A 21,072-nucleotide genomic window follows, 5' to 3' on the forward strand; every position below is an offset into this window, starting at 1 on the left:
CTAGCGGTACTCTTATTTGGTTGATGCCGTCTGTCAATCACGCCCACCAGACTATATATCTTTCAAATACCTATGGAAAAGCAAGTAGTTTGACAGGCCAGGCAAATGATGGATGTAAATACTTGTTAATTGAAAACCTTTTTATCCCCGGATCTAATGGCTAGGATCAAAAACAACACCAGAGAAATTGAACAACTAAAAAATTAGCCATTCGTTCAAAATCTTGGTGCTGTTAAAAAAAATGAAAAAGTCACTTTCATATAGCGCTTTTCTGCCTTCTTTACGCACTAAAGCTCTTTACATTAAGGTACCACCCACCCATTATTAATTTGTTTGACAGGGACAATGCACATTAATGAACATCTGCATTGAAACAACAAAAACAGATGTAAACATGCCGGATTATAGCCACAGGGCTAATTTAAATCTGTAGTCCTTAGGAAGATAACAGAAATACAGAAATGATAACAAACAATGTGACAGACATGAATAAGTACAAGAGAAGTAAAAGAAGAGTCACTTAGTGGTCAGACTCTGACTCATTCAGACTCTCATTCATACACCAGTGTCAGACACTGGAGGCAAGGCGGGTGAAGTGTTTTGCCCAAGGACACGACGACATATTTGCGTGCATGTAGCCCATTGTTAAATATTCAGTGTTTCTGCGAGAAATTTCAAGTGACTGAAAGGGTACACTGACCGCTGCTGCTTCAATTCAAGCCTGATCCAAGATGATTATCCGCCTTGTAACCTTCCTAATTAAAAGAAAAATCGAAATACTAGTAATATAAATGTCAACTGCTTTAAATCATCACTGGAAATTGACTCTTCCTTCAGCAAAACACAAGGGCAAACCACACCCCAAAGACATGGCATGTTTGGAGATGACTTTGCAAAGTGCCACATCAGGCATCCACTCACAGTGATGACTCTTCTCCAACGACTGAGCTTTGACATTGCTCATCCTCCTCCCCAAGTATGAAACTCCACACTTTGAAGCATCCCATGAGGAGCGGTGCTGGTGAGCTGAATACCATATGGACGGGCCAAAGAAATGCTGAAATGCCCAGGGAACAGCGACGGGAGCAGCTACGTAGGCCACGATTGTCCTTCACAGCCACATGGACTTGGCAACCCGGTGCAGAACGTCTGTGACTTTTGCTTTTGTTAACAGGGTCATGCTTAACATTTTCCGCAGAATATCCACATGCTATCTTTCAGACAAATATGGTTATTGCCATTCCATTGCCATTTTTTTTTTTCAAATGCTTTTTTATTGAAAAATATTCAGCAACACGTCGTCACTCGGCATTTGTCATACCTCAATCCTGTTAAAATTTGATAGAATAAGAAAAATAACCTCATAAGAAAAATTACTAGTATAACAATTGTGAGATGCAGAGATGACTAATATCCCCTTGTGGGGTGGGTGCATGAGGTCTTAACAAATCTCGAGAGTTTAATCATACAAACGCAATTCCATTTTAAAACGGTTCTGTTCTCCGATTGTGGCGCCGTGACATTTAGGGATAACTCGATGGATGTCAAGATTTTCGCTTGGAGCCTGCCCAAAGCACAGCACTTTCACAGTCAATAGTGTCTGCAAGCCTCTCTCGCCTGTGCTTCATCCGAACTTCACTGTTAACAAGTTCAAAAGCACAATTTGGAAAGAATATAAAATCCCCTAAAGAGGTTACAGGCAATTGTATTCTGCCTTTTCTTTCCTCTAAGTTTTATCTTCTGGATTTATGGCTGTAGGGAAAGGTTTCATCTTATTCCCTTCCATGTTCTGCCTGTTTAGCATCTTGAAGAACATGCTTATTTCATGCATGTTTGAGTGATCCATGTTATCCTTCTCCAAAGCTCAGAACATTCACCTCATTATGCCAATGCCTCACAAAGTGCCTCAGCAGCTTGTGTTTTTAGCTTTATTTTAACATTTCCAAAGTAGTAAGTATTATGTAGTGGAAATGCCTGTACAAAGCAGAATGTGCCCCCTTTGACGATGAGGGTGATTGGTAATATCGGTGCCAAAAATATTCTGATCCCTTGCAGCTGTACCTCAGTTATTGTCACTTAAATGCATCCGGGAGAAAGGATGTTGAGTGCTTTTGCTTGTAAAGCTTTTGTGTGTATCCTTCCCATCCCGCCCCCAATGTTTTGGGACGCACCGCAGTTTGTGCCATGTCTCGTCAGTGCGCAGCCCGCCTCATGTCCCTCTGCGAACCTAGCAGTGTATTAAGCTTAAGTAGAGCAGTGGTAGTAGACGCGTTTGTCCCCCGAGTGCTGCTGATGATAATTACTGTAGAGAGAGGCCCTCCTGGGAGCGCATGTGTGCCAGCTGCTCTCCTGCCTCGCTGCTGTTCCGCCGTCCGCCACTTACTTCTCTCCTTCATGGCAAATATGTAACTTGTTCATCACCCGTCAATACGAAAACAATAGAGATTCCTCGTTCAGCTGATCGTCGTCCCAAAGCTCTGATCCTTCACAAGAGTGACTGTTATCTCTTATTTTTTCACTTATGAAGCAGATGTGTTGAAATTGCCATTGAGTGCAGTGAAGTTCCTCAGAGTGTTGTGTTTTTGGATTTGTTGGTTCCTACATACAGTGAAATGTGTGTTCTGTTATTTCCTGTGTCTTTTCATTACATGAGAAATACATGAAACTCATTGGTGTATGCACTTGAGTTGTCCTCAATGATGGCCCGTTTCTTCTTTTTCGTCTATGCCAATATGTTCATGGGCCAATGTACGTAAAACCGATGAAACATAGCTCACTTGTGTTATGCGGCCTTTAAAAATAGAGCTTGTGCGCTGCAGTTTATCCACGGGTTCGTCTTGTACAAAAAAAGCGCTTGAGGTTCCTTTCCACTCTCCGGTGTTTCGCTCGAGGTAACTGTCAGTGCCTGTGGGGGCACTGGCAGCCCCGTGACTCCTCCAGCAGGGAGCTAGTTATTTTTAGAAAGCCTTAGCTCTTTGCAATGTCTTTTATCGCACACTTTAGACAATAAAGGAACTCACTTCGACCAAGGACATAGTTGTTTTGTCTAAATGATTTAAGAATTACTCACACGATCGTAACACCCTAAATAAATACAGCTCACACAGACAGTTTAGGAAGAGTGTGCTGCCCAAGGACACAACATCAGCGTCCTGTTGCTAACCCTTTGCATCGCTGAGAGGGAATCATCAAAAAATCAGGTTTTCAGTAGGGATGAACCGATCCGATACTGGCATCGGATATCGGAGCTGATACTGAAAAAAAAAATACGATATTGGGAATTGGCTACAAATATCCGATACTGAACCAATACCAGTTTTGGCTCTCAACACCTTAAAAACACAACTTTTACCACCTAAATCTAGTGACGGGCATGCTACATATCATTGTAAAGCTAAGAACCTGGAGAATTCAATATTTACTTTTAACCTCGGCAAATGTATTTTTATTCGACGCGCAAAATTCAATGGTTAGCAATAGCAAGCTAAAGATAGCGGGAGCATGCTAATGCTAACGGAAACTAATCAAGGCTGGGACAAAATAAAATCAACTACTGCTAAAGCCAAGTGTTTGTATTTTAGTTTAGGAAACTGATCTATATTTGTAATGATCAGATCACTTATTGTGAGTTGTTTAATATAACCTAAAGCCTGTCATGTACCCAAGAATAGAAAAGTCCAGTGATCTTTGTTAAATGTTTATCCAAGAGTTCATCAATAGATATTCTTGATAATTGATCTGTTTCATGACAATAAAATATTACTTTATTGATCTTACTAGGGAGAAGAGTCAATTATTTTTTTCACTCAGAGAAAGACACTTTTAAAAAAGATCTCTTGGTATTGGCAGATATCGGATATCGGCAGATACTCAAACCCCAGTATCGGCATCGGTAGATAAAAAGCTGGATCAGTGCATCTCTAGTTTTAAGTGATGTAAAAAAATAAATAATAGAGAGCAATACACAATTTAAAACAAGGAGAAACAAGACAACAGAAAGACGGACATAGTCTTATATAGAGAAGAAAATAGTTGAGCTAGTTACTAGTTACTTCTGAAACGAGTTCTGACTTTTTTTTTGCTAACACATCCCCATAAACATATAGGTAAGTGACTTGAGTTGAGTCTAAGTATAGGATAGAGGAATCTTATACATGATGATTTGTCGAGCTATGACGCTGAATTGTATTGTCATGTTTCTCATGTCAAAAAATGAGTGAATGTTTGATCACCACCAGTTGTCGTTTTAAAGAGAAGTCATCCGTTCCTGTGACAGACTCTCATTTTGTGTAGTCAAATATAGAGGCAGGCAAAGAGTGACAGACGGAGACACGCACCCCGGTGGCAGCGCTGATCCTCCCAAAGGCAAACAGGCTGAGCGGCCCGGGAAGTGGATGTGTTTAAGGGGCGCAGTAGAGACCTGCCCTGAAGCTACCTGACAGGAGTCGAATTAGTCCACGAGACAAGAAAAGTCCTCCAACAGCCAGCCTTGTTTAAGTTTGCAGATAGACTCTTGGCAAAACTAGTACAAAAAGCTCAGCGAGAGGAAATGGGAAGAGTTGTTCATGCAATTCGGAATCCATTTTTTTATTCCAAAAGGTGTAGAGCTGTAATAGAAGAAAAGATGTCCTCGGTATAGCATCTAATATGTGATTTGCCTTTTATATTAGAACAAAAATGCCAATGTACTTATTTACGTAGGGGAGACTGAAGGTAAAACTCTTTTTGATCAATTTTCTGATTTTGGGACAGTTTGCTTTCACCTGGAAGCAGATAATTGCCTAATTTTCACAATAAGGAGTCACCATAGATATGGAAAATTGTAACTTCAAGGGCCATTTCCTCAGATTGCATTTTTCTCACACTGACGATGAAATCTGCACTGAAAACAGAAGCTACTGGCTCCAATTTCTTTCACCTTAAGATTTGAAGGGTTTTTGAGAAGGACCTTTTCAATATCTAATTTGTAGCCTGATTTATTGAGCTAGTAAAACAAGGCAAAGTCTTTACTGACTTTCACTTAATCACTTATTCAAGAATTAAGACAGATATCTGAAATCAGAAAAAACTACTACTACTAAAATTAAATTTGAAAAAATAATGGAAACAATAAATGGAACTTCCATACATCTTTTCCTCTAATGTGTGTCAGTAATTTACAGCAAAAGTTTGAAATTGATTTCTTAAAATTATAAATGTTTCTCCTAATTCATCCGCAATCTCACATAAAAGTTTTTTTGGCTTTGTGTAGACCTAGAGACCTCTATTCTGTCCAGTCAGTTTATGGTTTTCCCTTATGCTTTTGTCCTTTTGTTTTGCAGCAGTTTTTTTTGCCATGGCTATGTCTTTATAGCTGACCTGTTTCTAAACTCCAAAGTGCCCGAGACGACTCCCAGAACTATTGACTGTTACCACTGCCTTGACTCATGACACGATATCTATGGCACTTACAGTGGGAACCAGATGTTTACAGACACTATATAAAAAGTCTTGCATTTTTTCCCCTCAATGTCTGACATTGAGAAAACTTTTTTAGGTCAATTAGAACTTTCAAAATTAATTCTATTTGCTAAATGCCAGAAGAATGAGAGATATAATTGTTTAGAATTTTTTCATACACTAAGATTTGGGAAAGCCCAGATGACAATGTTATGTTCTTGGAAGCACAAGTCTGGTTCATGCTTGGATACAGTTTCAAAATACTATAAGTGCCAGGTTCATTAGTTCAAACAATGATGGAAATGTCCAGCCATCATACAGATCAGAAAGATGGCGGGTTCTGTGTCCCAGAGATGAATGTGCTGTGGTCTGAATTGTGAATATCAACCCAAGAACAAATGCAAAAGACCTGGTGAAGATGCTGGTTAAAACTGGTTCGAGTTTGTCTTAATCCACAGTGAAACAAGTACCAACATGGGCTGAGAGGGTAATCTAGAAGCCAAAAGAAACATCAAAAAGCCAAATTGGAGTTTGCAAATGCACAAAAGGATAAAGACTTTAATTTCTCTAGACAAATTATCCTGTGATCTGAAAATTTGAATTGTTTGGCCATAATGACCATTGTCACGTTTGGAGGAAAAAGGGGGAATATTGCAAGCCTTAGAACAACCTTCCCAACTGTGAAATACGGGGGTGGCAGCATCATGCTGTGGGGTTGTTTTGCTGTGGGAGGGACTGGTGCACTTCACAAAATAGATGACATCATGAAGAAAGAACACTGTGGAAATATTGGAGCAACATCTCAAGACGTCAGCCAGGAAGTTAAAGCTTGGGTGCAGATGGGTCTTCCAAATGGACAAAAGCAAAATGACCCAAAGCATATGGCCAATACTGGTTACAACGTGTTTTGAAGTCGTCACTGATCTCAATCCAGTTGAAAATGTATGGGCAGAGCTCAAAAGGCATGTGCACGCAAAGTGGCCTACTGATGTGGCTCAGTTACACCAGTTCTGTTTGGAGGAATGGACCAAAATTCCTGCCAACTGTTGCGAGAAGCTTGTGGAAGGAAATCCCAAACGTTTGACCCAAGTTATACAGTTTAAAGGAATAGGCCACCGTTTTTACATACTGAGATATGTTCTTACCTTAGCTTTGACGAGTTCTTTAGGACCTGTCTGATCTTCCCCCGTGCCTTCTTTCACGTAAACACAGCACAGACGGCGTTAGCATTTAGCCTCTCCCTCTCTCCACTATAGGTCCAAAACAGGTCAAGATAGAAGCTACCAAGCTCTTCCACGTTTCCCCTATTTAAATATGGTTACGTGAGGTGTTACACTACAAAGTATAATTACAAAAAATTAAACAATGTGGATTTTCTAAGCGGATAAAAGGGGGAACTATAATGTAAGGCGTAGTAATACCAGGAGTAGTTTGGCATCCGCACAGTAAAGTGAAGATTACTGCGCGGATTTCGAACTACTCCTGGTATCATTACGCCTTACAATATAGTTCCCCCTTTTATCCACTTAGAAAATCCACATTGTTTAATTTGGTGTAATTATACTTTGTAGTGTAACACTTCACGTAACCATATTTAAATAGGGAAAACGTGGAAGAGCTTGGTAGCTTCTATCTTGACCTGTTTTGGAGCTATAGTGGAGAGAGGGAGAGGCTAAATGCTAACGCCGTCTGCGCTGTGTTTACGTGATTGAAGGCACGGGGGAAGACCAGACAGGTCCTATAGAACTCGTCAAAGCTAAGGTAAGAACATATCTCAGTATGTAATAACGGTGGCCTATTCCTTTTAAAGGCAGTGCTACCAAATAGTAATGAAATGCATGTTAACATTTGACTTTGTAAAATGTAATATAAAACCGTGTAGAAACTTCTATCATTCTACTGGCATTTAGCAAAGGAAATAATTTAGAAAATTCTTGTTGATCTAAAAAAGTAAAAGTTAATTATGGTTTAATGTCAGACACTGAGGAAAAAATGCATATGTGTCTTTTTATATAGTGTATGTAAACATCTGGTTTCCACTGTATGAGCGGTATAGTGGTCTACGTCCCACTGTTGCCCTGATTACTGTACTTGGGCATGCTCCATTCCTCTCAAGTCAGCATTTCGGCGCAGATGAAACCTTTTGACAGGTCGAATGGAGAAAATATGTAAACGCAAGGTACCATGGCAGACTCTTGACAGACGGTCATTCCAGGGAGTAGCTCCCAGACCATGAAATGCCCTTCCAGACCTCCTCAAATCTCCACATACTTTACAGTGTTTATTTACTTGACTAGAATATAGTGTTTTATCTTAATTTTTAGTCATAGTAATGTATCCACTCACTGGCCCTCATTTATCAAACTTGCGTACAGCGAAATTGGAGCGTATGTGAGGTGTACATTTTACATAAAAGACCGCTATAGACATTGGACAAATTTTGTGTGGATCTGAGCGACACTCAAATAGTTGTTAATTTGAGTCCGCTGGTTTTCCAACACCGCATTTATCAGCAGCTCGAGCGTACGGCAGGATTGGCGCGGTAATCACAGGTTCATAAATGACACGCGTCCTTCAGCGTATAATCACAACACACCAAAACATACACCACTTTTGTACGCAATATTGAAAACAACTTAATTTAAATTAGTTCATATGGACAAATTATGACTAAAATATCTGTTTTAGAAGGTCCTTGAAGCTGTGCAATATCACTAAATATGAGTTTTAATAATTTTAATCAACTGCTACAAAATCTTTACTGAAATGAAAATATTGTGCTTTCATTAAGCAGGCCAGGTTTAAAGCCTACGTTCTGCAAAATCAATCTTTTTTTCTTGTTTTTGTTTTTAATCTGTTTTGTAATCTTTTATGTAAAATAGTTTTCTTTTTATATTACTTTAGTATAATTAAAAAACACACAGCAAAATGTTCGTTTGAGTTCATCTTTGATTGTGTGTATAAAGAGAAAACCAAATTCTGTAACAAATTTCCAAAGAACATGTTTTGGACAGTTGTTACGCCTGGGACGTTTCCGGCAACTGTCACTTTCTTTCTTAGTTCTTCAAAAATTCGATTTCAAGGTGTGGTGCACTGCTGAGACGAGTTTCCATATTTGGGCTACTGTGTTTGTGTTCACATGAATGTCCTTTCTCACACACTGAATTGTGTTGTGGCTAAAAGCTCAGATTTGATTGTGTGGGTTAAAGCACCATTTGAAAAGATAATTTAATTTCCTCTGCAGAAGTGTCAAACAATATCTAGAGTACGGCCCTGTGATTGGCTAAGGGGGCGCTGCGGTTGGCACTCGTGCTTCACAGCTAGAAGGTCCCAGGTCGATCCCCCGGTCGGACGGGGCCTTTCTGTGGAGTTTGCACGTTTTGCGTAGGTTTCCTCTGTGCACTCCAGTTTCCTCTACCATTAAAAACATGTACATGGTGTAAGTGTGTATGTGAGAGTGAGCGATCACCATGGTCAGAAAGGCCAAGGGCGCAGATTTGGCAGCCACACTTCCGTCAGTCTACACCAGGGCAGAGACTAAGGTAGCTTCCCACCTCTGAGTATAGAGTGCACGTAAAATTGTCCCACGTAAAGCGCTTTGTGGCCATGTCTGAAAGGCACTGTGCAAATAAAGTCCTTTCCTTTTACACAATCAAGAGGCAGGATATGATCATAATGATGATCATTAATGACAACTTGCGTTACATATTTAAAGCAGTTTAAGTAAGTCATGGCCTCTACAGGCACGACTTACTAAGCACCACTGCAGGTGTCGTAGCATGTTGTGTTTTTTACTAATTGTCTGTGAGAGTAAATACTACGCTGACAGAAAAGACAAAGGGAGAGAGGTATATTGTACATCCAATTACACAATGGAAATATTTTTTCCCCCACAAACTTAGCTGTAAACACTGTTTAAGTGGCCCTAGCCCGTAGTTAGATTTGCCCATTATTCTGTTAACTTCTTTGTGATTCCACGAGTGAGTTTTGGGGACACCTACCCGGTGGCAGCGAAGTTGCAATTGTGGTTTTCTGGCCAGAGATACCGGGGAGATGAAAGACCCCCCAATCATCCCATTAGCACTTGTATTATCCCCAGAGGGACTACGAAAAGGACATACATTAAGGTAAACAAGGTACTTTAATATAATTGCATGTTGGAAGAACATTGCATTGAGAAGCCGACTGCAATAATTGCGCAGGCAACTGTTTTGTTAAGAGATCTCATTGTTGCTATAGTGGCTAAGGTCATACAATCCAATCATCCAGAGGTATGGAGGTCATGATGGTCATGAGTCTATGTTGAATGTATAACTGTCCTTGGATTAGCCAGTTAGATAATCTTTATTGTTTGCGATGTGGCCATATAGGGCATGTATATTGGCATAACCTGAATGCTGTAAAATGTAACTGTTTCTCTGCTGTAAATATGTTTGGACAAATATTTAAATGAGCTCTGCAGTGTTTCTAATTAAACAATATTCACAACAACTTACAAATTGTTTGCATATTCTGTGTTTCGGTAAGTAAACTGCCAGTACCATTCGCACAACGCATTCCTGATGTTATCGTTGTATTTAATATTCTCTGGCTGAGGAAATACACGCAAGAAAGCATAATTTACATGCTGAACCATAATTTACCTCACAGTCCTTGTTTTCCCTTTACTTTAATGGCCTTTCTCTCCTTAACGACTCCCTGAAGATCTTTCCTGTGAAAACATTTGCATACACGCGGGCATGCTTGTGGACACACATACACACTCCCACGCTCACTGGATTCTTACTCTGACACAGCCTGCACTGCTCTGTTACATTAAAAAGCCAATTTCTTTTTAATAGCAACAACAGCTGGAGCTGACAGGGACTTTGTCTGCTGATGGAGCAAAGCGCTGCTGAGCCATCCTGCAGCTTAGGCCTGGCTGGCTGCACGCCTCATTATAGCCAAAGGAGGGTGAACGGAATGGCAGAGGGATGTTTTCTCGCACTTGTTAGATACTTCAGCAGATAGTACTCAGGCGTATCGTGGGGGGGGGAAATGTTTTAGTCTTGACACGACTCATGAGATTGTTTTCTTATCGCGTTAATCATCTCTCATGTATTGCCTTATCTTTCAGAGTACCTGGTTGAGTCCCAGGAGATGGCTGAATCTGCAGGAGTATCAGAGCAAGAAGCTGATGCAAGACAGTGGCGTGGCAGTCCAGCGCTTCTTCGTGGCCGACACAGCCTCTGAGGCTCTGGAAGCAGCAAAGAGGCTAAGTAAGTAGCAAGGCGCCCACAAGGCCACGCTTTCAGACTGACCCCTGTTTACGCGTCAGTCCATTGATCGTGTTTATTTATTTATTCAAACTTATTCATTCAGACATTGCGCTTTCAATTTTTCTTCCTCGTACAAGATCAACTACTACATCAATCTTTTTTCTTCTCCCTTTGCAAGAAGGCCTGTCCATCCGCTGGATATTACTGATCAAACTACTTGCTTTAGGTGTGGGGAAGGCATTGACATTTAACAGACAGATCTCAACTTGAGGAGTTTAATACAGATTTTCTAAGGAACACTCAGAGGATCACATAACAGACAAAACCGATGTTCTCCCTGTGCTGCTTCTCTCAAGGAGAATAAAGGTCTCAGAGCGATGTTCTCTGATTGGACGTGTGGCTCGATGATGTCGTCGTCTTCTTGTCAAAATTGGCCTTTTTTTATTTTTATTTTGCTAAATCTTATCCTTTTACCACAAAGCAAAGAATGAAGGCGCTGCCATACAATTTGCATACAGTACCTCACACTAACCCAGACCATAAACATTAAGCTTGTAGGTGGTACATTCTTGAAATGTTCTCATCAATCAGTATAAGTAAGACCATTTGACCAAAAAAGGAAGCATTTCTGGAGTTGTGACCTTGTGACATTTCTTTTCTTTTCAATATATTTCCGTTGATACAAAGCATATTGATCTGCAGCATGAACAATTGCTCCTTTTTCATTTTTCATTTTTACCTTGTGACTAGAGTGACTCATTCACACCTCATTGAAAGGTTTTAAATCTGACATTCACTGTGCAAATAGAGCTGTTCCATTATGATGGAAAATACAAATCTTTTAGTCATTATTGAATCACAATCTGTTTGGAAAGTTTTAGAATGTCAATTACAATTAAAGTTATCCAGGTAAGAACCCGATATACAACAATAGAGACACAGAATAGTTGTTATTGCCATTGCCATTGCCAACAGGTTCACAAACTAGATTTTTTTCTCGGTGCAGAAGTGCAACATAAAACATATAACACAGAATTTAGACAAAAATAAGCTATAAAACTTTAAACTATGAGGCTAGGGGGCATGCATAAAGAATATTAAAATAATACAATAAAAAGTAAAATATGGTAAAACTACAACAATTTGACATAGAACAACAGCGGGATAGTTTTTTACAGATGTGTAGGTGTATAAAAAGATAAAGTGATAAAGTGATAGTGGATATGAGTGTGGACACACCACACAGTGCAACAGGGCAGATTACATCCACGAGTCTGTAACTAAGCTATTCGGTCTTGTTTTTTTGTTCATGAGTCAGATGGCGGAGGGGAAAAAGCTGTTCAAGTGACGAGATCTATGGGTCTGGATAGACGGTAGCCTCCTGCCTGAGGGTAGAGGGGTGAATAGTCCGTGTCCAGGGTGAGAAGGGTCAGCTGTGATCCGACCCACATGCCTCCGGGTCCTGGAGTTGAGCAGGTCCTGGGGAGATGGGAGCTCACAGCCAATCACCTTCTCAGCAGCACGCACACAGCATTCATTGACTAAATCTTATCCTTTTACCACACAGCCAAATAACAAAAGTACCAACATAAAAGTTGCACACAGCGCCTCGCTCAAATCAGGACGTCAACATTAACCAATATGTTCATCACGTACATCTTGAATTTTTTCCCCCAGTACAACCATTCATTACAGATTCTTAATACATTTTGTTCACCTATAAAGACAAGCTGACAGACTGCGATAGGCTTATTGAACTCTCTTTTTGTAATCATTGTTTGTAGTAATATCTAATTGGGATAAAAGAAGAAGGCCCCTATGCGCACTACATTTATACATTATATAATAGGATCGAAGTAACGCTGCAGTGACGCTGCCGCCATGTTTTATTTTAAGTTTCAGCAGATTTGTCAGTCTGATTAACATAGACTTGCTGTAGGTGCTGCCTGGAGGTATGCTTTCCTCTGCACTTTCTCTGCCTCAGTGTGATCTCTGTGTCATCCCTCTAGTTTCTCGTGTCGGTCTCCGATCTGGATCTCTCATGGTCTACATCGTAAAAAAAAATCTTTGCAATTAGCGCCTTGTATATTACAGTATTATTGATTCATTGTATCTGTTTTGTATTACATGCGTGGACAAACTAATGTGTTTCATCTTTTAGATTCTCACTTCCACTTCATGGGTTGTTCATGGTATTCCACGTCGATAGTTTCCTCTTTTACATTGCTGTGACCAATGCTGAAAATTCACTCCACTCTGTGAGCAGTAATTTGCTGTAATTACTGTATAATTGTAGTGCTGTAGTGTAACACCTTAATGGTATTATTTCTGCTGCATGGCACTGCGGTTCGGTCGCAGCCTGGGCAAATGGCTGTGTCTAATCGGGGCTGAAGTTTATCATGTTTAATCGCGTCTTTATGTTGTTTTTCTTATGCATGGGAGCCTGTGTTTTCCCAGCCTAACAGAGTTGCCCGATTCGTTTTTCATCTGTTGCAGTCAACCGAAATAATTGGTTTCACAGTCGCACATTTTCAGTTTCTCACGCGTTCCGATGCTTGTGTTTAGGATTTTTGTGTTGTTGATTTTTTTTTTTTTATTTCCTGTGAATAAAGAATCCAAATGCATCCAGATGCTCGGACCAAAAAAATAAGATGATGCAAGGACCCATTTGTATTCTCTCAGCTGTGTTTATATACCACTTCCTGTCCTGTTCTGTCTTCCTCCCACATACCAAACCACTCTTTACTTTATATTTTATTCAGTGTCCTCGCAGCTGCAGTCCAGGCTTTCTGATAGAGCGTCCAGGTTGGTTGTCAGCCAGCGAGGTGCCACTCTGGCTGCTGCCTCTGGGCTCCGTGCCTGGGGCTCAGCTTTCCATGCACCCGCTTACAATGAAGACAGTATATTTCCAGTGTTGACAATGAGGCTTAGGGCGAAGGGGAGCCCATGTGCATATGGATGATGGCAAAAGTTATCTTTTACCTTTTGCCCTGGCATATTCCAGTTAGGGTCGTCAAGGGTGCAGTGATCTTTGGAATCTGATGAGGCTAAAATGTGACAGAAACCTATCAAAAAAGCGATGGAAAAATAGCAGAAGCAACATGAGGAAAAAACTCCATTATGATTCATTTTGTAGGGCTTAGCTTTCAAATGAGGGGTGAAAGTGGCCTATAGGCTATGACCTTATGGATTTGGGTAAAGCTGAACTGGAGAAAATACACTGTTAAGACAGAGGGAAAAAAAGGTTTTTTGATTGAAAACGGCATATTTTAGTGAAATTAAACCAAATATCAAAATACTGTACATCACTAAACCAGATTTGAAATGTTTTGCATCTTTAATGATAATAAATGCTAATTACATTTAACAGAAGAGGTTCCCCCAGTTGTTGGTTGAGGGATTTTGAGTGTCGTGGCCTGAAAAGTTTGGGAACCCCTCTGTCTATACAACCTGACTTGAAAAGGCAACAGAACATACTCTTCGTTCTCCTGGCTTGAGGCTTGCAGAAAGAATGTGTTGATTGTTGTTCTTGGTGTTTTTTTGTATATATAACTTTTGAAAATGTTTCACTTTTACTTTTTATTTTTCACAGTGGGCTCTTATTTCCTGTTGTGAGGTATTTGAGAGTGGTCTCTACTGTCCGTGTCCGGTGCAAATGGATTGCTGCTTGGTGCAGATATCCCACTGCGACTGCTTAGTTACTTTCATACACAATAGAATAAGGCACTGCAGCGTGAAATTACAGGCGCCAATGAGTGACATGCGTTAGGCACATGCACATCAGCCGGTATTCTCCCCTCTGCTGCACTCACTTAACCATGAAGTGGTTAAGTTGACAGTTCAATTGCGGTCGCGTTATACAGGATCTTCTCTCATACTGAGTGTTTAAACGCTGTTTAAATGAGTGCAGACTTATTTGGAGCATCGAGGACAAATCCTTCTAAATCGAAATATGTACGAAGATAATATATATATATATATCTATATATATATATATATATATATATATATATATATATACACACAGCAAATGTCTGTATATGTTGTGTCTATGCCATTCAGAAGAGAACTGCTTCAGCAGATGGGTGCCTCATATCCAGCTGGACACTGGAAAAGTAGACTTTGATTTTTGTAGGCCCTATAATCCTTTCTGTCTGAATATTATACTGGAAATAATATATTTTTTCTCCAATGACGATCAACACTTGAAACATGTTATAGTCAAACAGATATAAAACTTTCTGTTGGTCAGGCAATAGGATAAAAACATACAACAGCCGACGGTCTAGTTGTTCAGGCTGCGGCACATGATCAGAACACTGTTGTGTCCTCAACGTTGTGGGTCAGAATCAGAGGTTACATTAACCAAAAATGATCCATCATTTACAGATTTTTTTTTAGCTTTGACGGAAAATCTTGAAGGTCGTCCTTCATTCGAGCCCCAAAGCACAGCTGCTACACCGGTGCCAGTGTCACATCTTGCCACATGCTTTCACTTTCTACATGCATTTCTTCAGGCCAACTTAACTTGGTTTGCTGCTGCAATAGTTCCCACATGATGCATGCTCACATTATACTACTTACTAGCTTTTTGGGAAACTGCATCGGAGAGGGTGAAAATATTGTAGCTTGCTAATTACTAGTAGATACGAGCCGTTCCTTCCTGCTGCTGTTCGATTTGTGTCTTCTATCAATCTAATTTTCTGTACGCTCTACCCATCTGCTCAGTTTTGCTTTGTTCCAGTTTTAAAAGTTCCCATCAATTACTCTCCTCTGCTTTCCTTAACTTGATAGTCCTGCGAGCTGGAGGGACAATTAACTGAGGTAGAATACAATTTCAATTTAATTTCTGGCTATGAATATTCACGCCAAAGCGCACTTTAATGCCTGACTGTCAAATCTCATGTGTCCTTATTAGTGGAGCAGTTAGTCTGATATGCGGGCTCGTTGAATAATATTGTGCCACCTTGACATTCGCCAGCTCTTTGATGCAGCGGATGAACGTGCATATTTACATTTTCGTGGAGGTGTGAAGTGGCACTGCAAAGACATACTGGGGGTAATTTACCAAGCGTTTGCTCATGTGCAAAGCAAGTCGCATGTGCAAAAGTGGATCAGTAGCAGAGCCATTTATGCCTTTTTTACTTGCATCATTGTCTCATTTACATCCAAGTAATCCAAGTGCAAAACGCAACAAAATAGCATATTTTATTTTTCAGCTTGTAGCCGCTATTTAGCACCCGCCTTGAATAATGACCCCCACTGTCTGCGCCTCTGCCAAGTATCACTCCTTCAGGCGGTCACTACATCTGTGGGAAACATTTAACCATCAGACAAATGAAGCTTCAGCTCAAATTCTACTTTGAAGACCTACCTGCAGCCTTCATTATCCAATCATCCAATCACGGCCCCATCTCGTGCCGCACCTTGGAGTCAGCCAATCACCGCTGCTCATCCTGCTTCAGCCATTCATCGCCCAGGATCCCCTTCTTAAGCTCCCCGGTCAATCACTCGTTTCCCAGAACACTCAAAACTTGCTTGGAATCCACTTAGCACTCTTGTAAAATAGATATCTGCAGTCCTACACCTGAAGAGGGAGTATGCAAGAATGATATATTAATAGGTTTCCTTTTTAAAAAGTCATGACACTCAGGCTGATCTTTGATTTCCAGGGACTGGCTTCCTACGATCTGAGGATAGACAAATATTTCCCTCTGTCAAACAGAGTTAGGACATTGAGCATGGGATAGCTCTCCTGGCTGTGCCCCTGCTCCTCATGCTCTCACGCTGTCCCCACTGGAGCTGCCATTCGCTCCTCAACACTTCAAGAGCCTTTTAAGACCACTTTCATCTCCTACCCCTCAGAAAATGAGGCAGGGTCTCTAGTGCAAAGCGCTGACAGTAGCAGTTAGCGCTGAGTGGAGTTGGCTCCGTAGGCTCCTGCACTTCAGGCTTTGTCTGAAGAGATCCCCTCCTTTAGCTTTGTTGACTTGTGTGCAGTAGACAACAGCTGAGGTCTGGGTCAGGCTGATTTCTTGATAAATGTCACTGGAGAAAATTAACATCAAAGCGATTCTACCATATGCTCAAGCTCTTGGCCTTGTCTTCTCAAAACATAACCCTCATGTGTTTGTTGTTTGACTTGTGAGCTTATTTGCCTGCAATTACTCAAATATGGGATGGTCATGATTGTTCTAACCCTAACCCTTTTATGCTGGATGGCAGTGGAACCGCCAACTCTGACTGGCTAGCAAATCAATATAAACTAGCCCTAAACCTAACCCTAACCTTAAGGATAATGATGTCTAGTGAAGGCGTCCTAACAAGATTCATTGAATTGAGCTACTCAGAGATAGCAGTCGGCTGTTGTCTTCCCCTGCCATCCTGCATAAAAGAATCTCGCCAGCAGGCCAGATCAACATCCAGGCATAAGTCCTATGTGGGGATGTTAATGCTACGTGCATTCTCATCCCCTGTTAGATGGGTTGTCCTCTCCCTGACGTTTTACCTTTTCAAGTCCCTGTCCCAATGTTTTGAGAATTTTTCCTGAGATTATCATTGAGAAAGGGAAAATAGTTGTAATACATAAGACAATTGCAGTGCTAAAAAGAATGGGGTTAAAAGTACATTTGTCAATCCCCACAGCCTCTTTTCACAGTTTGCAAGACTCTATTTTAAGGTCTTTTCATGAGTGTTGTTTGTTCATTGCACACACAACATCTACTTTTAAAGCGAAACTTGAAGCGTTTCACTTTCATATAAAACTCTTATAGTAATTTAAATATCAGCATTCAGTCAAAAACATTTCCAAAATATCTGTTAGCATGTCACAGGGAGGTTTCTCCTGAGAGGCTTTAATCATTTCTTGGCTAAACCCTTTTTGTTTAACACACTGACATAAGATAGATGTTACGTCTAGTCAGTCAGCCAAGATAACACTGAGCAAATGGAAGTCACTGACACTGAATGAAGGTTTCTTTAAGGAGTGGGAGAAATGAATGTGACTTGGGCCAACACTTACAGCATTTAGTCCATAGGTTTCAAAATGTCCATGTTATGATAGTGATTCTCATCTCGCCAACACATTAAGAAGCTTGAAAAGACGATGAGTAATAAATGGTTACCTATAACCTTCGAATACCCCGTGGCAGTTACTTTTTGACTCATTTGTTTGCCTACACAAAAGTCATGCATCTGAAAATTGTCTTAACAGCTGTAAATAGGCTTTCCAGGCTAAGTCGGCCTGTCTCTCAAACGGGCTGATTTCTGTAAGCTGCTTAGGGTTCCCACCTTCTCATTACCCACCCTAACCTATTCATGTAGTGGCTGCAACATGACATTACTCTGCAGGCCGCTGGATGATATTAGGATGGGATGATACTAATGTGCAAGAGACAGGCAGCCTATTATTTTCTTATCAGTCCAGTCTGTGGAGTCGGTAATGCTCAGCAAATGGGCAAATGTGAACATGGCTTTTTCTGCTTTTGTTTCGACCTATGAACTTTGTGATGCTTAATTTGAAATGGCATCTACCGTATTTTCCGGACTACACTTTTTTTTACATAGTTTGGCTGGGGGTGCGACTTATACTTGGGTGCGACTTATTTAGCATTCATCGTTCGTTATTTTCATACTGACAGCTGTGAGAAGGCGGTCTAGACTTGTGTACCAGTATCTGCTACTCCTGTACCACTGAAAATGTAAAAAAAAAAAAGGTAATTGAGCAGCAGAAAGTGTAGAGTGAGCGAGAAACTAGTGAGGGACTGGCAAAAAGCGGTGGTTACTCTGACTACAATGAATAAAACAAAAAAAAGCTAATCCCTGGCTAAAAGCTAGATGGCCACAGGTAGAGGAACGAGTTTGAAAATGGGTGCTTGAACAACGTGCTGCCGGAAGAGGCTTGTCACCGGTGCAGTTTCGCCTCCACGACCAGGTAGTTGCCAAGGCTGGTGTGACTTCTACTTTATAGCGACTTGTATATGTTTTTTCTTCTTCATTTCTGCATTTTTTGGCTGGTGCGACTTATAATCCGGAAAATATGGTAATGTCTCTCAGCCCATGAAATAAATTGATATTATGAGTTCTTGAAGAAATTGTGTTTGAAAGTTAGATTTGAAAGTCTCATTCAAAGTGCTTGCGTCTCCATGATGTAGACTTGGCTCAGTCTTTTTTTTTAATATGTATAATTTTGACCTGGTATTGTTGTTTGGAAAGACAAATATTTTCTAAGCAAAAGGATTCTCTCTCCCCACCTCTTTCTGAAATGTGTATGTGTCTCGCAGACAGATATATAACTGTGCTGACATTCTGTGATTGTGTTTATCGCTCATAAAAGCCTGTCAACAGACGCCACAGGATTGCCGTTGTTTAGCAGCCTTCAGTCCATAGGGCCATTATTATAGCATTAGCCCAGTGTCTGTGTGGAGGTTTGAGCTTCCCCTCTGTCAGTGGAGGGGAGCAGGCCCTCCTCAGGATCAGGTCGTTAGTGTGTGCCTGGGTGCTGGCTGGACGCGGCTGTAATGAGGCCAGAGCCGTCACACGCACTGACTGGAGGAGGTGTCACCCAGAGGTGCCACCGCTGGGCAGGACCTGTGCCTTCTCCTTCAGTAAGTGCCACCGAAACCACATCATTAAACGGACACGCAGCTGCTGTGGGCCTAACCACGACGAGATGGATAGATGATAATGATAGCTTTAGTTGATATGAAAACAAGTTGCTTTTTTTTTTTAACTTGTGGCCGTACTGTTTAGAGCCTTTTGTCCTCTGTTACACAGAGAGCAGCATTTGGTCCGGTCACGCCTGTAGCAAGAAGGTTTTATGACGCATTGCTTTATCAATGTTTGTTGACTTTTCAAACTCAACTGAGCAAGTCATACACATTTGAAGATGGCAAAGGCATCATAAGTCAAAGTTGACAGAAAGTGTATGCTTCACCTGCCTTCACATCGCCAACTGAAAAGCCATTTTCTCCATGACCTTTACAAGGTCTGCTGGAATCAGAAAAAGGTAATGTTTATGGGGAGCTGAACATGTGCAAGATAATATGAGGCTCAGAGTGACAGTAAAAGCAACACCACACAAAGCGCTAAGTTTACAGGCGCATTGGGTCATTAAATTCTAGCAAAAAAATGTTGAGCTACTGCTGACCAAACCTGACCTTAAGACAAAGAACACGCTTTTAGTTTCTCTCAAAGGCTTGATGTAGTACTTAAAAACAGTTTGTTATTTATCAATGCCCTCTGTTGCCTACACAAGGTGATCTCTTATTGTTCCCAAACTAAATGAGCTTTTGACGCAGCTCTGTCTGATGCTCGAGGTCTTCTAGTTAATTTTATTTCATCAGTAGCTTCCATATTACGATAAGGCTTTTTATGATTATTTCATTTTATACCGCACGTCTAGTTTTAAATTATTGTTTACAAAACTGGAAATGTCCAGTCGACTGAAGAACAGTTTTATCCTCCCTTACCTGCACTTCTATTAGTCATCTATTTAGTTTAATGGCACTGTGCATATGTTAAGCTCAGTTAGGAGTCATTGATCATGTGTGCTTGGAGGTGTTCCCTCCCCAGAGTTTGGTTAGTTTCCCCCCTGTAGCCACTGTGTTCCTTTCATTACTGTGCATTTGTTCACAGGGGAGCCATGCTGATCTCGTTCTCCAGCAGATAGCCACGTCTAACTCTCTCCAGGTTTGGCACTCTGCCTACACGTGTCCCTTACCAGCCAGCCTCCCCCTTATGGCACATCCTCAAAGTCCTAATTAAATATCAGAGTGCTCACTTACGCCGCCGCTAGCCACCCATGGATTAATAAAAATGAAGGAAGGGAAGTAATAGGCCTTCCATAAAGAAAGATGGTGAGAGGGGATCGGGTCGTCTTTGCCAGCTGCTGTCACTGGCAGCAGGACTGAGAGATGATTTGCTCTCATTACAGGGGGATGTGCATGGCCCGAGGATGATGACCGCATTACTGCGATTGAGGGTGATGTGATTGGAGTCGTGCTGTAATGTTAATCTCCACGCTTCGGTCCCCAAGATGCAGCAAATAAATGGGGATGAAAATGAGTGCGTTTTCTTTCTGGCCTGCACTCATCCTAACAGAATACAAATAGCATTGAGCCACGACTCAATAAAAACATGTCTCATCTTATCCAGATTGAAGAGGGTACGGTAAATGTGTTGAACATCCGGTGCTTTAGTTCATTGTATAGTTCAACAGCTAACTCAGGATCTCAGAATCGGTCCGAATTTTGTCCTGTCTTCGGATTCGGTTTTGTTCCTGATGTATCCCATTTAAGGCCTGTTTGGACCCTTTTTGAGAGGGAGAATAAATGAATAATAAAAATAATCTTTGGTTCTTATTATTTAAACCAGA

General features: G+C 40.9%; 1 protein-coding gene across 1 annotated transcript in view; it reads left to right on the forward strand.

The window, feature by feature from the left end:
• Nucleotides 1-21,072, forward strand: part of suclg2 (succinate-CoA ligase GDP-forming subunit beta) — a 94,561-nt gene that overhangs the window by 5,817 nt on the left and 67,672 nt on the right. Inside the window, exon 2 of the mRNA XM_079579316.1 lies at nucleotides 10,556-10,697. Within this exon, the coding sequence (XP_079435442.1) occupies nucleotides 10,556-10,697 (142 nt within the window). The remainder of the gene's footprint in view (nucleotides 1-10,555; nucleotides 10,698-21,072) is intronic.

Source organism: Gobius niger (genome assembly GCF_951799975.1).
Source record: "Gobius niger genome assembly, chromosome: 20".
NCBI classification, from domain to species: Eukaryota; Metazoa; Chordata; class Actinopteri; order Gobiiformes; family Gobiidae; genus Gobius; species Gobius niger.